General features: G+C 54.8%; 1 protein-coding gene across 1 annotated transcript; it reads right to left on the reverse strand.

Annotated features, from left to right (window-relative positions):
* Nucleotides 1-2530: 2530 nt before the first annotated feature.
* On the reverse strand, nt 2531-3943 carry INSM2 (INSM transcriptional repressor 2; the record flags this gene model as incomplete). Its single annotated transcript, XM_082317371.1, has 1 exon — nt 2531-3943. One exon carries the CDS (start codon nt 3941-3943, stop codon nt 2531-2533), a length of 1413 nt encoding a protein of 470 aa, XP_082173497.1.
* Nucleotides 3944-12835: the final 8892 nt, after the last annotated feature.

Genomic DNA, 12835 nt, shown 5'->3' on the forward strand with positions numbered 1-12835 from the left:
GTACTAGGGAAAAAAAGGGAACATGCTCCAGGAGCCTGGCCTGAAATGCTGACGATTCCGACCCTGTGAGTGCAGATTAGTACACACGTTCCACCCACCCAGAGCTATTTTCCTACAGAAGATGAAATGCTCACATTTTGAGTCTGGCAAACAACAAAATGCTGTTAACAAAATGTAGCATGACATCGGTACTAACTGCATGTGTAAATATATCATATGGGCAACAATAAAAAGATAAATTACATATTGTCATTCATGTAGTATCTACAAATTTGTAATGGTTGAAGAGAAGACATGCTATTTAATAATACAATAAAATTATTCTTACCACCTTTCGTATATTAGTCATTCACCTCAGTGATTAGATTCTTACTCCAATTTAGAGAATAGCATATTAGGCATGGAGCAGTTCAGTGCAATACACAGCTTAGTTTTCATTTGTATTAAAAAGTACACACGAGTTCGTAGGAGCTCTTTCCTAACCCATCGCAAGAACGCCGTACTGAAAACTTTTCCCCAGCTCTAGTAAATACAACGCAGGCAGCTCCGCAGGTAAGACGAAGCGCAGGACCTTCCCCCCTGCAGGCTGGTTGTTCAACTGCTAATTGTAGGAGCAGTTAAAAATCATCAGGTTTCTGTGGTCCGGAGCCCTTCGTCTTTGACTGTGCAAGCGGAGAAAGGAGAGCAGCGATTTAAAAAAACATAGTGATCTTCTCCAGGGGAGAACTCATTTAATTGCATGAACGGGCATTTTTACCTAAGTCTCCGTTACCAACAAATGATGGAAAAATGCACAACTTAAAAAGCATGCTTTATTTCTGGCATATGAGGAGAACGAGCTGCGAGTTTAGCCTCCTTCGTCAAACAGCAAATCTTAGCTGCTTCAGGTTATATTGTGTTAATTGATTTCTCCAGGTCCTGGAACTAAACCGAGAAAGTCCGTGAAGCACATCTAAAATAAAGCACTTATCGCTCGCTTTCAGCCCTTGGGCACGATACACGTGAATCTTTTGTTGTGTGCAACAAAACAGAAAAGTAGAGAAACAATCGCTTTAGAGGATGCTAATCAAAAGACTGAAATATTTTGCGTGCTCCTTTCAAAGAGCGTGTTGGAACAAAGACTACGGCTGGGATTGCTTCGGTTCTTCAGAAATCACCGGCTGACCCGCTTTGCTCTGCTGAATTCAAGAAAGGTGTCAGCTTTGTTTTAAATCCTTTATTGAATTTGCTTGCCCTTATTTTTGGCCTCATCTGCTGTCACATTTAGAAACAAGCATTCGTGCGTGGAAAAATTAAATAAATAAATAGATAAATACCGGCTGGAATGTCAGTAGCTGGTAAATTTGACAGTATTTCAAAGCATTTGGCCAGACCACCGATAAAGCCAGGGAATACACACCGTGGGTTGCTTTGCTAAAGGTAGGTCTCGTTAGGGAGCAGGAAGGCAGCCCGTCACCTGCGCTTCAGCAACGGATCGAAAGACTCTTTCATGCCCTAATTTCAGCTGTTCACAAGACTCGGAGGAGCTCCCATCGACAGGGCAGCTCACGGGGGAGCGGGGTCGGAGGCCGCCTGAAAAGGCCAGGTGCGGACGGGGACCCTCCGCCTGCCCGCCGCGCCGGGGCTGGCAGGGCCGCGCGCTGCCCGGCCTGCCGACACCGGACTGCGCTTCTTGCCGTTGTTCGTGCCGCGCTAACAAGCCACTAAGGGAGCGGGTTTTGAAAGGGGCAGCTGCCGGAGGCCCGCGTTTTGCCTACCGCACGGTCGCTCGAGTACAGAAACACAGAGTAAGCGGGAGATGTGTACTTAGCCATAGAAGATCAACACCTCGTATTTTAATTAAGCGGACAGCACGATTCATCTTCCATACGTTTTGCTAGCTATTATATGACTTGACATTGACTTAGTATGAACATTTATCTTCTCGACTACCTTAGTACAGCGTACAGCAAACAAAACACCTCACAATAACTTCAATGTTGACGCTCGGGGGCTAAGGCTATTAAAACAAGGTCACTAGATCAGGCTCCTTTTCTCACGAAAAATAATTCCTCTCTTTAAATATCGTATATACAGCTGTACTTCTATCCTGGGACCGCGAGTAGCTGCGGAAGATGTACCTGCGGTGGGCCGACAGCCGCCCCCCGGCACCGCCCGCGTCCCGGCGGAGGCTGCCCGGGCCCGGCTCCCTGCCCGCCGCCCGCCCGGGGCCGTGCCCACGCCCGCCGGCCCCGCTCCGGCCGCCCCGGCAGCCGACGGGCAGCGCCGCGCCGCCCTCCCGTGCGGGGCTCGGCGCGACGGCCGCCGGCCGGGCCCGCGGAGGCGGCGGCTGAAGCTCGGGCCGCGCTGCTGCGGGGCGAGGTTCGCCGCCCGCCGGCCGGGGAGGCGGGGGGGGCCGGGAGTCCGCGGGCGGCCCCTCCGCCCCCGTAGCCGTGAGTACCGCGACTTTCCATAGGAATTACAGCGTGGACAGGACCCGCTCGGCTCGCCCGGGCTCCCGGAGCGGTCCCATCGGGGGGCGGCCGCCGGCCTAGCAGCCCGGCCGGACGGGCACCTGGAGCAGCAGGACCTGCCTGCTCTCCGGCGGGTGGCACTTGCTGGCGTGCCGCGCCAGCCCGGGCGCGCTGAAGAAGGTGGCGGGGCAGTGCTTGCAGGGGAAGCCCTGCCGCTCGCCGCCCGCCGCGCCGCCCTCGGGGGGCCCGGCCGGCGGCGGCAGCAGCAGCTCCTCCCGCACGGCGTGCCACAGCCGGTGCTTGTCCCTGATGTCCGCCGAGGGGAAGCGGGCGCCGCAGAGGTGGCAGGCGAAGGCGAGCTGCCCGCGCTCGGGCGGGCCGTAGGCGGCGGGCCGCGCCGCCCCGTGGGTGCCCAGGTGCTTGCGGAGGTAGGCCTGCCGCCGGAACCGCTTCTGGCAGCAGGGGCAGGCGAACGCCTCCCCGCCGGCGCCGCCGCCGGGGCCGGGAGCGGGGCCGGGGCCGGGGGGGGCCGGGGCGCCGCCGGCGCTGTCCGCGCCGCCGCGGTGCTGACGGGGCGGCGGCGGCGGCTGGGGCGCGGGCGCGGCGGGGCCGCGGGGCCGCCGCTCGGGGCTGTTCTCCTTGCCCGGCGGGGCGGCGGCGGCGGCGGCGGCGGAGCCGTCGGCGGCGGGGCCGGGCCGCGGCTTGTGCCAGCGGCGGTGCGAGGCCAGGTTGGCGGGGCAGCTGAAGATCTTGTGGCACTCGGGGCAGCGGTACTCGACGCGCACGATGCGGGAGCAGCGGTGCTGGGCCAGCGCCAGCGGGTCCGCGTACTGCTCCTTGCACAGCTGGCAGATGAACTCGCCCAGCGGCGTGCGCCCCGCCGGCGGCCCCGGCCCCGGCCGGCCCTCGGGCCCCTCCTCCTTGATGCGCAGCCCCAGCACGGGCGAGGTGGTCACCTCGTCGGCGAAGCTCAGCTTCCGCGTGGCCTTGGCCTTCTTGGCCGGCGCCTTGGCCCGCGGCGGCCGCTTCAGCGCGGGCACCGGCGGCGGCGGGGCGGGCAGCGGCGTGCGGGGCTGCAGCAGCAGCTTCTCGGCGGGCGGGAAGGAGGCGGCCAGGGGGAAGGACTCGGCGGAGGCGGGGGAGCTCAGGCACCGCTCGAAGAGAGCCGCCCGCGGCCCCGCAGCGCTGCAGGGCCCCGCCACCCCCCAGGCGGCCGGCCCCTCCGGCGGGGCGAGCCCGGGGCCCCCGCAGCCGCCGCCGGGGGGCCACGTCGCGGGGCAGGCGGCGGCGGCGGCGGCGTTGCCCTCCTCCTCCTCGCCCTCCTCCTCCTCCTCCGCCCCCTGCCTGGCGGCGGGGCTGCCCCCGGCGGCGGGCGGCGGGGGCGGCGGCGGGGCGGGCGGCGGGTCCCGCTCCGGGTCCCGCTCCCGCGGGCGCACCCGGTAGGAGCCGCCGGGGCGCCGGCTGCGCTTGACGAGGAAGCCGCGCGGCATGGCGGGCGGGGCGGCGGGAGCGCGGCGGCGGCAGCCCGCCCGGCCTTTATACCCCCGCGCCCGCCGCCGCCCGGGCGTCATCCTCCCTCCGGCGGCGGCGGCCAATGAGGAGTTGGGGCCGGCGCTGGCGGCGGGGGGGGGCGGCGGCCGGGCCGGGCCGGGCCGGGCCGGGGCGGCCCGCGGCGGGGCCGGGCCGGGCGCCGGCGGGAGCGGCGCTGGGTGCTGCGGGGGGCAGCCTCCATCGCGGCTGGGGCCGGCCCGGCCGCCCGGCGCGTCCTGCCTCTGACGGGGGCGAGGGCTGGGAGCCTGCCCCGTCCGTCAGCGCCGCCACCTCCCGAGCTTCCCCATAAGTAGCCAGAAAGGCCGTGCGCCGAGGGGCGGCCGCCGGCGCGGGCAGAACGGCCGCGGCCGCTCGGAACCCTCGCTCACTGCTCCGTGCCGTGGCGGCGGTGCCCGGGCAGCTGCACCCCGGGCAGCTGCACCCCGGGCAGCCTCCGAGCCCGGGGAGGCAAGGCTGAGCCGTGGTGCAAGGCGCTGCGAAAGAGCCGAGACCAGGCTGAGCCGTGGTGCGAGGCGCTGCGAAAGAGCCGAGACCTGCCCCCTCCGTCCTCCCCAGCGGCAGCTCCTGGCCCGCTGTGGCTGCCCCGAGCCCCGCGGCCGCTCCCGCACCCCCGCAGCAAGGCGACGGTAGTGGTTGCTCAGCCGCTGCTGGCCTCTGCAGAAATGCGGTTGTGTCAGTGGGGAATGAAGCGGGCTTGCAGCGGGTTGCCAGCAGCCCCTCCGAGCCCGCCGCGCCTTGCCAGCAGCTCCCCTTTGGTCGCCCATTTATCCGAGCCCGGGTTTGAAGGCAGGACAGTGCGGTCCCGCCCGGAGACCTGCTGTTCGCAGCATACACAAGATGGCGTGCCATTGAAAATGAACAGGCTAAAGCCTTGCTCCATCCCTTGCCCAGGGACAGGCATCGCTCGCCACGGCAGTGCGGGCGGACTCCCCGTCTCGGGAGCATCCCCTAGCAGGAGAAACTAGAGAGCACCCGGGGAAAGGGAGAGCCAGCACCTCTAGGTCGAGGGGCTTTCCAGAAGTGGCAAGAAAGATTTGAAGCCTTCATGCAAGAACAGAACTTGCCCCACCTGCTCAAAACGCTCAACCGCTTGTCTGTGTAAGTGCTCTGATTATATTTGCTTAGCAAAGTCGTAATCATGTTTTATAGTACGCTCCTCTCCCATTTTCCTCCATTTTCATGGTTGCACTGAATTTCAGATTAGATTATAGACTCTGCGGGCTAGAGATCACCCTTTGTTACTACAAGCTGCTGTAATTGGGACCGATGAGCCACGCTGCAGTGCAATTAGGTCACTCCACTGCCTGGCTGCGTGATTTTTGCCTAATATTTGGGCTGACCTCTGTAACTGGGACTTCCCAGCTACATTTCTCACTGTATAACTGGATCTGTGGTTACAGAGCCACTGTTTTATGCTGTTCCTCCAAGCGATACGTAAATAGCTCTTTCAGTTTCCCCTTGTAAGCAATGTTCCCACTAATGTTTCATTTGATTTTGTCACGTTGCGAAAGCAGTCAGTGGTAGGAATGTCCAGCTCAGCTTCTGTTCTAAGGGGTGAGGAACCCAACGATGCCTTTTCCTACATAGGAGTAACGGGAGGCGAAGTGTCCGCTGGAAAGCAGGTGCACTGAGTGCGTTTACTGGGGCTCCAAACATTTTGCCAGTAAGAGCTGTAGGCTGGAGTTGCGTCAGGGAGTTTCCTCAGGCCCTCAGTGTCCTGGGTCTGAGACGGCCCAGAGGGCACGGGAAGACCCGGAGGAGGTAGCGGAGAGTCTCCCCTCCCGAAGTGACGGAGGTGGAATCACTGTTCCACCTCCCCCCCGCTGCTCCTTCTGCTGCGCTTCCCAGCTCCTCCCCGTGATTTGGTGAGGGTTTGTCAGCCCCATGCTCCACAGCGCGCTCGCGGCGCAGCCTTCTTATAGCCTTCTCCGTCTGCCTCCAGTTTATTATCAGTTTCTCAGCTGGGACCCAAAACTGCAGACCCCATCATCCCATCATTGGTCTTGCTGCAGCATGTGCCAGCGCCCACAGATCTTTAACAAAAACACTGGCAAAATTATCTTGGGACTGAAATTGTCGCAGCCACCTTGTGACCCGTTTGTCTCAATAACCATAATGTTTCCTCTCAGCTGGGCTGGCTCCCAGTGCCCTGGCTCCCACTCGCAGGGTCAGTGTAGGTTATTTCCCCTCCCTCCTCGCGTTCACAAGTGAGTTTAACCCTGGTGACGGGCATTCCACCTGGCTCTCGCAGCTTCTGAGCTTTCTGAACAGTTACATGGGTTTGTCAGCTTGCTTTCAGCTTTTACTCCTTCCCAAAATTTTATAATTAGAAAATTCAGATGATTTGTAAGGATATTTAACAATTATGTACACACGCACCCCCAAATCCTGTGGAAATTTGCTGGATTTTTTTCCCACTGACTTATCAGATTCCATTAGTCCCATCACGTAGCTGAGAGTGCAGCACTTAACCCATCTGCACATCATACAACAGGGGAACTTTCTTTAAGGTCGAGGCTTTCCTAAGCAAGAAACTGAACGTTGTCATTGCTCCTGACCATATGCTGCGTTCCCTGCAGTCTGATAAAATCAGGTTAGGCTTGGTCAAACACATTGACCGCATATGTATGAGAGTCATCCTTAGATGACCTTAGATTAACCAAAGGGTTAATCCCACGGCAAATAGGAAATCAAACTTCTAGTGGAAAAACGCGGTAGCTGGTGAGCAGAAAGGACACGAGCGCTCCTGGGGAACTGGTAGGGGTGAGATCAAGAGGACACAGTTCCTCCTCTCACGTCCTCAGACCATTCCCTCCTTTCTGGCTGGAGTTGAATGCTGGTGGGTGTAGGGAATGGAAACGAGAGGGGTCTGGTGCTGCTCAGCCTCCCTTTTGGCAGAAGCTTCCTGTTTTGTTTGAAGGGACTTCTGCCCTTGTCCATAACGCTGCTGCTAAAATAAGCCTGGGAGACCCGTTCAAGCCTTATCAAGATTCAGCAATCAGACCCAATGATGGCTGGATCAACTTCCTGAAGACCTCCCAAAGCGAGGACAGGCTTCAGGTTCCTGTCCTTCCCCTGTTGGAGCCAAGAGCTCCTGGTGCCTTCTGGAGGATGCTCCATCCGGTTGCCCGGGGAGCACAGCACCAGCAGGTCCCGACCCAGGTCCTCCTCCGTCCCAGCACCCACGCGCTGCCCGGGGACCGTGATCTCCGGCTGCGAGGTAGGAATCCCATTGCTCCCAGGCCCATCCGTCTCCCCAGCAGAGCCTGGAGGCCAGCGCTGGCTCCTTGCCTGATACCTGGGAGCCTGCGCGGCTGCTGGAGAGGAGGTGTAATGCGGTCCCCAAATAAAGTGCCGTTAAGCAAACGGGCAGCTGCATTTGATGTTTCTGAACAGTCTTGGGGCATAAACAGCAAGAGGAATGTATGAGAGCAATCCCGGCTGGGAGGGAGAAGGTCTCGGGTGAGGTCTGGTTCTCAGAGAAAAGCCTAAAAACTCTTCTGGGGGCTGAGGGGGCAGAAAGAAAAAGAGAAATGCCTTTGGCCGCTTAATAAAAGAAAAAATAACCACAACTTTAAAAAATAAGAGTTAAAAATAAAATAGAAAAGAACTATAAGCAAAGGATTAAAGAACATTTCTCTCCTTCATGTTTTCCCTCCCCACCACAAAAAAAATTGTTGTGGTCGAGTTTTTTTATTTCAGAATTTCAAATAAAGTTGACTTTTAAATCTTCCCCCGACATCTGGTTTGTCATTAAAGGAGCAGTAAATAGGAGGGAGACAGAAGCCGCCTCAGAAGCCTGTCCTTGATACATGACTCTCCAGCAATATAGCTAGATGAGCGATACCACCCCCAGGCTCCGGCACTCACACAAACAAAATCCAGGCTGGTTTTGGTGGCAGCACAAACCATTTCGTCTTCCCCCTAGAAGGAGGCTGCCAATTATCTTGCTGCGCTTGGGGATTTGATGCTGGTGACAGACATTGAAGGAAATATCTGCATTATGAGGATATGGATTGTCTAATATAACTGACCTTGCTAGTACCTTAATTGTGTTTTGTTTTACCTGAGGACAATCTGCCTCAAGGGGAAAATGGTGCTAACAGCTGCTGCGTTTTCTTCATTGCTCAAATATTAACAAAAAGCTTTCCATAAGAGAAGGTAGGAAACACTGTTCTGTGAAGGTACTTGGGCTAGAGGGATTTTAAGACACTACAAAAACATTCAGCCTTCCTCTTTTTTGTAAATGAAGTGATGCCGTTGGTGTTGCCATGCTGCCATCCCTAAGCTGATACCGGGAGGACAGTGATGCTGCAGCTCCCGTCCCTGCTCCGTCAGTGAGCAGCAGCGTGAGGGCCGAACGAGCGCTCCCGCGTTTTGGCCCTTCCCCACCTCTGTCTGCATTCGCCCATCATGGGGACACCAGGTCCTCTCCAGGGAGCAGCCCCACATTCCCAAACTCGTACAAGTCATCAGAGAGTCTCTATGGGACCATTATGACTTTTGTTATTTCATTACGGATTTCAGCTGGATTTCAGCTCGTACCCCACAGGCTGAAGCCATTTGCCATGACAAATTTGCCTGTAATGGAGTTATTTATTGATTTCACCATGTCATAAATAGAAAGCTTTGGCTTCCTTTGGCATGAGATACTCAGCAGTCTGTTTCCTACAAACATCATTATATTTGTAATTCACTGAAAAAGATAGTCCTTGTACAGAAAGGTCATGGTTATTAATTATATGAATAGCAATAGTGGCTTTCAGTGAGGCCGAGTCCCAGCTGCACTCGTGCAGATGTGCATGAAGGTAGGTGGGCAGCTCTGCACGCGAAGAGAGCAACAACCGAAGAGACAAGAAGACGTGAAGCAGGAGGATGGGAGAAATGAAGCTCCTGAGTGGTGCCTATGCTGCATGCTGGGCTGGGAAGCTCCGTGCCTGCCTCCAGTGGAGTTCAGGCAGGACAGAGAAACCTGCGGTTTGCTTCATTTCTCAAAAGGGCTCAATCCAGGAGGCTTTTGGAGAGCCGAGAGCAGGACCAGGTGAATCACAGCCACAAATACTTTTTTATGGCCACACTTCATCCTGCTCTTGTGCTGGCGCTGGAGCACGTCCAGTCCTGCAGGGACACAGTGTGGGGAGCTGAGCCCTCAGGAAAATATTTATCTTTTTCTTCTTTTTCTCCTCCAAGAATTTTTTCATGCCCCTGTGCCAAAGCCAGCTTCCTCCATAAAATTCCTCTGGCTCGGAGGGGCAACAGGCAATTCCCCAGGGCTGCTGCCCGAGACCTTTCTCACATCCCCACTCCACGGTACCTTGCTTACTTCTCCCTCCATTTTCTTCAGGTCCCACCGAATTCCCGGTTCCCGCTCCTGCTGAGCTGCAGGTAGCTCCTGCCAGAAGGATGTTATTGCAGCTTTGCTTGCCTATGCAAAGGAAGGGCAGGAATTATTGAGGAATAAGATGCAGGTACGTCCTGGCTACTGCAAAACAGATGGCAGCGTAGGAGCCATCATTGTCAGCAACAGTTGCACAGGGGCAGATGGAGTACAGGAGACGGTGATAAGGAAAAACAGTGGCAGGGAATGGGAGAAGGAGAGCAAACTAACACAGAAAGCTGGCTAGAAACAACTGGGCAGGGCAGCAGCCTAAAAAAACAAGCAGGAAAACGGCATTACAAGGAAATAAACCGCACCTGAGCTGGGTGCCTGCATCTCACAAAAGCAACAAGGAGGGTGACAGCTCCCGAAAGGAACCAGCAATTCATCTCAGTGCAGGGAATATGAAGAAGAAGGGCAAAGGAAAGGCAGTGCTGAGCTGGAGACTTGCTGCTTTTTTTAGAAAGCGCATCTCCAGCTTCTGAGATCAGTCACCCTGCTCATCCCCAAAGTGAGACCTGGCAAACGCCCATCGTGCACGAAGCTTCGGAGCAGGGGAGGCTGCAGCGCTGGCTCTTGAAAGTTGGAGGCTCTGCCTGTCTTTGGTGGGTCAACACCCATGGGCAACCCAGGGGGGCAATGACAAAATGCTCTACTGGCTGATGAGGTCGGAAAAGGCAAAATGTGGCAGTGCCTCAGGATGATCCACAGCCAAAGCTCCTCTTCAGCTGCGCTCTCCTCCCTGGGAGCCGGCGCCGGCCGCAGAGGGTGAGGGCAGTGGCGGCTGGAGGGTGTCTCCAGCAGAGTCCAAGGGGAAGAGCAGCACCAAGCCGAAATCATTACCTTTTGCAGACCAAAAAATCCAGCATGAATCTCATTGTTTTGAAAATATTTTTTCCAGTTAGGGCTTAATGCTGTTTACTCCGAAGTCAGACAAAACACAGGGGACTCAAAACCAGCATCAGGCTCTAAGTACTGCAAACATAAGTGGTCCCTCGCAGTTGCCATATAGACTTCTCCAAATACATCTGTTTTGCTTCTTTCATGACATTTGATTAAAGTCTCGCTATCCTGACTATTAATTAAAGTGCTTGGAGGCGAGGCCCAAATTTCACTTCCCCTCCCAAGTTCACCAGCTCTGTCCTCCTCCTCCTCCTCCAAATATGTTTTGCTATAAATTACTGGCACTGTTTCTGTTGATAGTCAACATAATCAAACATTTGTAAGCATGCTGTCTCTTCAATCTGTTCAGTTGATGCACTTTACCTGATCTTTCATTAAAGTAATCAAAACACTTGCTGTGCCGCGTCTAATGAATGTTGCATGTATGATTAAGTACTTTCATTCATATTGCAAGTTTGATTTAATGTAATCTGCCTTTCAGACAGCCATTAGCCTAGCTCCTGCGTGAATTCGATTAATTGGCTGAATTCTTCCAGATGTCCATTAAGTATTACAGGAATTTCTATGTAAAAACAGCAGGGACCGTCTAGCGGAGAAGCAAACAATGATATGTTATATTGCTGCCATGACTTACAAAAAGCTGGATTCATTTTCATTAATAAAACATCTGTACTCCTGCACAGCTATGCATCAAGATGCATTTATTTTATATGTTTATTTCTCTTATGACTATAAATAGACAGTTAAACAGAAGCACAGTATGTTCAGTTGGAAGATACACAAGCAGAACTGTATCAGAAATGAAAATGGCAATGAAGAATAGCGGACTTAGGACTTCAAATAAGCATTGGGCATTGTAGCAAACAAGGCAGGGACTCCTATGGCTGCGTGGTATTTCTCAGCATAAAGGCATTTTTCTTCAGACCTTTATGAATCTGCAAAACGGTCAGCTCTTGCGTTGAAACATCCTGTGCCGGGTTTATGTTTACAAGGCTCATCGCACCTTTAAGTGGGAGCAAAAATGCAGTTTGGCGTTTTTAAATGGTACGAGATAAAGAGAAAAATTGCCATTAAAATAAACAAGTCTGATAACGTTTTTCTTAATTCTCAAAATAGAGGTTTTCTTCTCTTCTTTTTTTTTTCATAAAGTTGCACTTCAGAAAGGAATCACTTTTTTCCCAAAAAGCAAAGCCCCCAGAAGCCAGTTTGGCATTCGGTGCGTGCTGTACCCAGCCCGTGCAGGGGATGGTGGGGTTTTGGGGGAGAGGGAGGATGCCTCCACACACAGATGTAGCTCCCTTAACTTTCCACTGACCTTCCTAGGTCTGAGAGCACCTTTCAAAGGACCACGTGAGATCTCAGAGCCTCCTTGCCTTTTTCCACCCCTCTCCCCCCACCTCCAATACTCTTCTCATCCTCAGGGAACGAGCACGGGGCCAGGAACCCCAATGGGCAGACTGGAGAAGCCTGGCAGGAGTTTGACGCTGACCCTGCGGCCCTGAACTCAGCACAGCTGCGTTTTCCCCAAACGTGCTGCCCGTCTCCTCAAAGGCGACGAGAAGCTGTAGGGCTATACCTGACACTGTGCGTGTAGCGCTGTGCTGAGTCAGAGGCTGAGGAAGGGAGCGGAGCCGCAGCAGTTGCGCGGCGTTGCAGCTCTTCCCGCCGATGCTGGGGCAGGCGGCTCCGGCTCCCCGGGGCACCGCTCGCTTGGGGGAACAGCCAAATCAAGCTCTTCCCTCGCCTCCCCGGCTCGGTCTTTCCCTACTGCTGCTCAGTCTTAAAAGTGTGTTTCTCCTTGAAGTGCCACTCCCACGCTGGGGAAATTATTGCCGCTTTCTACCACGTCAGGATTTTACTGACCCCCTATCCAAATTAGCAGGAGCTGGTACAAGCCAGTTCATTTTCAAAGGCTGTTTAATAGATGCTCGACTTACTTACAGGAGACATCTAAAAGAATATTGTTCAGCAAAATTCAGGCTGTACAACAAAAGGAATTGAGATTTGCTAAAGTGTAACTCCTGTTTTCTTCCAACAGCTCACACGGTCACAACACTGGCTAACAGCTTGCTTGTTTATTTACATGTTCTCTTTTGGTTTCACTTCTTTCTCTATTTCTTGCTTTTGTTGCTATGTTCTCTATTATCCCCCTATAACAAACATACCCATAAAAATTCAGTATTTTTGTATTATCTTATTATGTTATCTTATATTATAAATATTATCTGTATTCTGCTATGAAAAACACTTTAAGACAAATTTTCTACCATAGTTGTGCTGTGAGACCTTGCTCCAGTACCCCCGTAACCTCATAAAAGTACAGCCCTATCAAACCTAAATCTTTACACTAACCCGTTGCAATGGTCTCATACCAATGACAGGGGAAGGCAAAACACAGACGGTTGATTGACTGCCTTGGTCTCTGTTACAGAGGGATTTTCTCAGCGGGGAGAGCAGTGGGTTGACCGGAGAAGGGGAGCGGACGCCGGAGCGAGGGGCGAGCCGGAGGTGAGGCAGGCTCTCCCCGGCGCGCCGCAGCAGCCTCGCTGGC

This window comes from Platalea leucorodia, assembly GCF_965183815.1.
Source record: "Platalea leucorodia genome assembly, chromosome: 7".
Lineage (NCBI taxonomy): Eukaryota > Metazoa > Chordata > Aves > Pelecaniformes > Threskiornithidae > Platalea > Platalea leucorodia.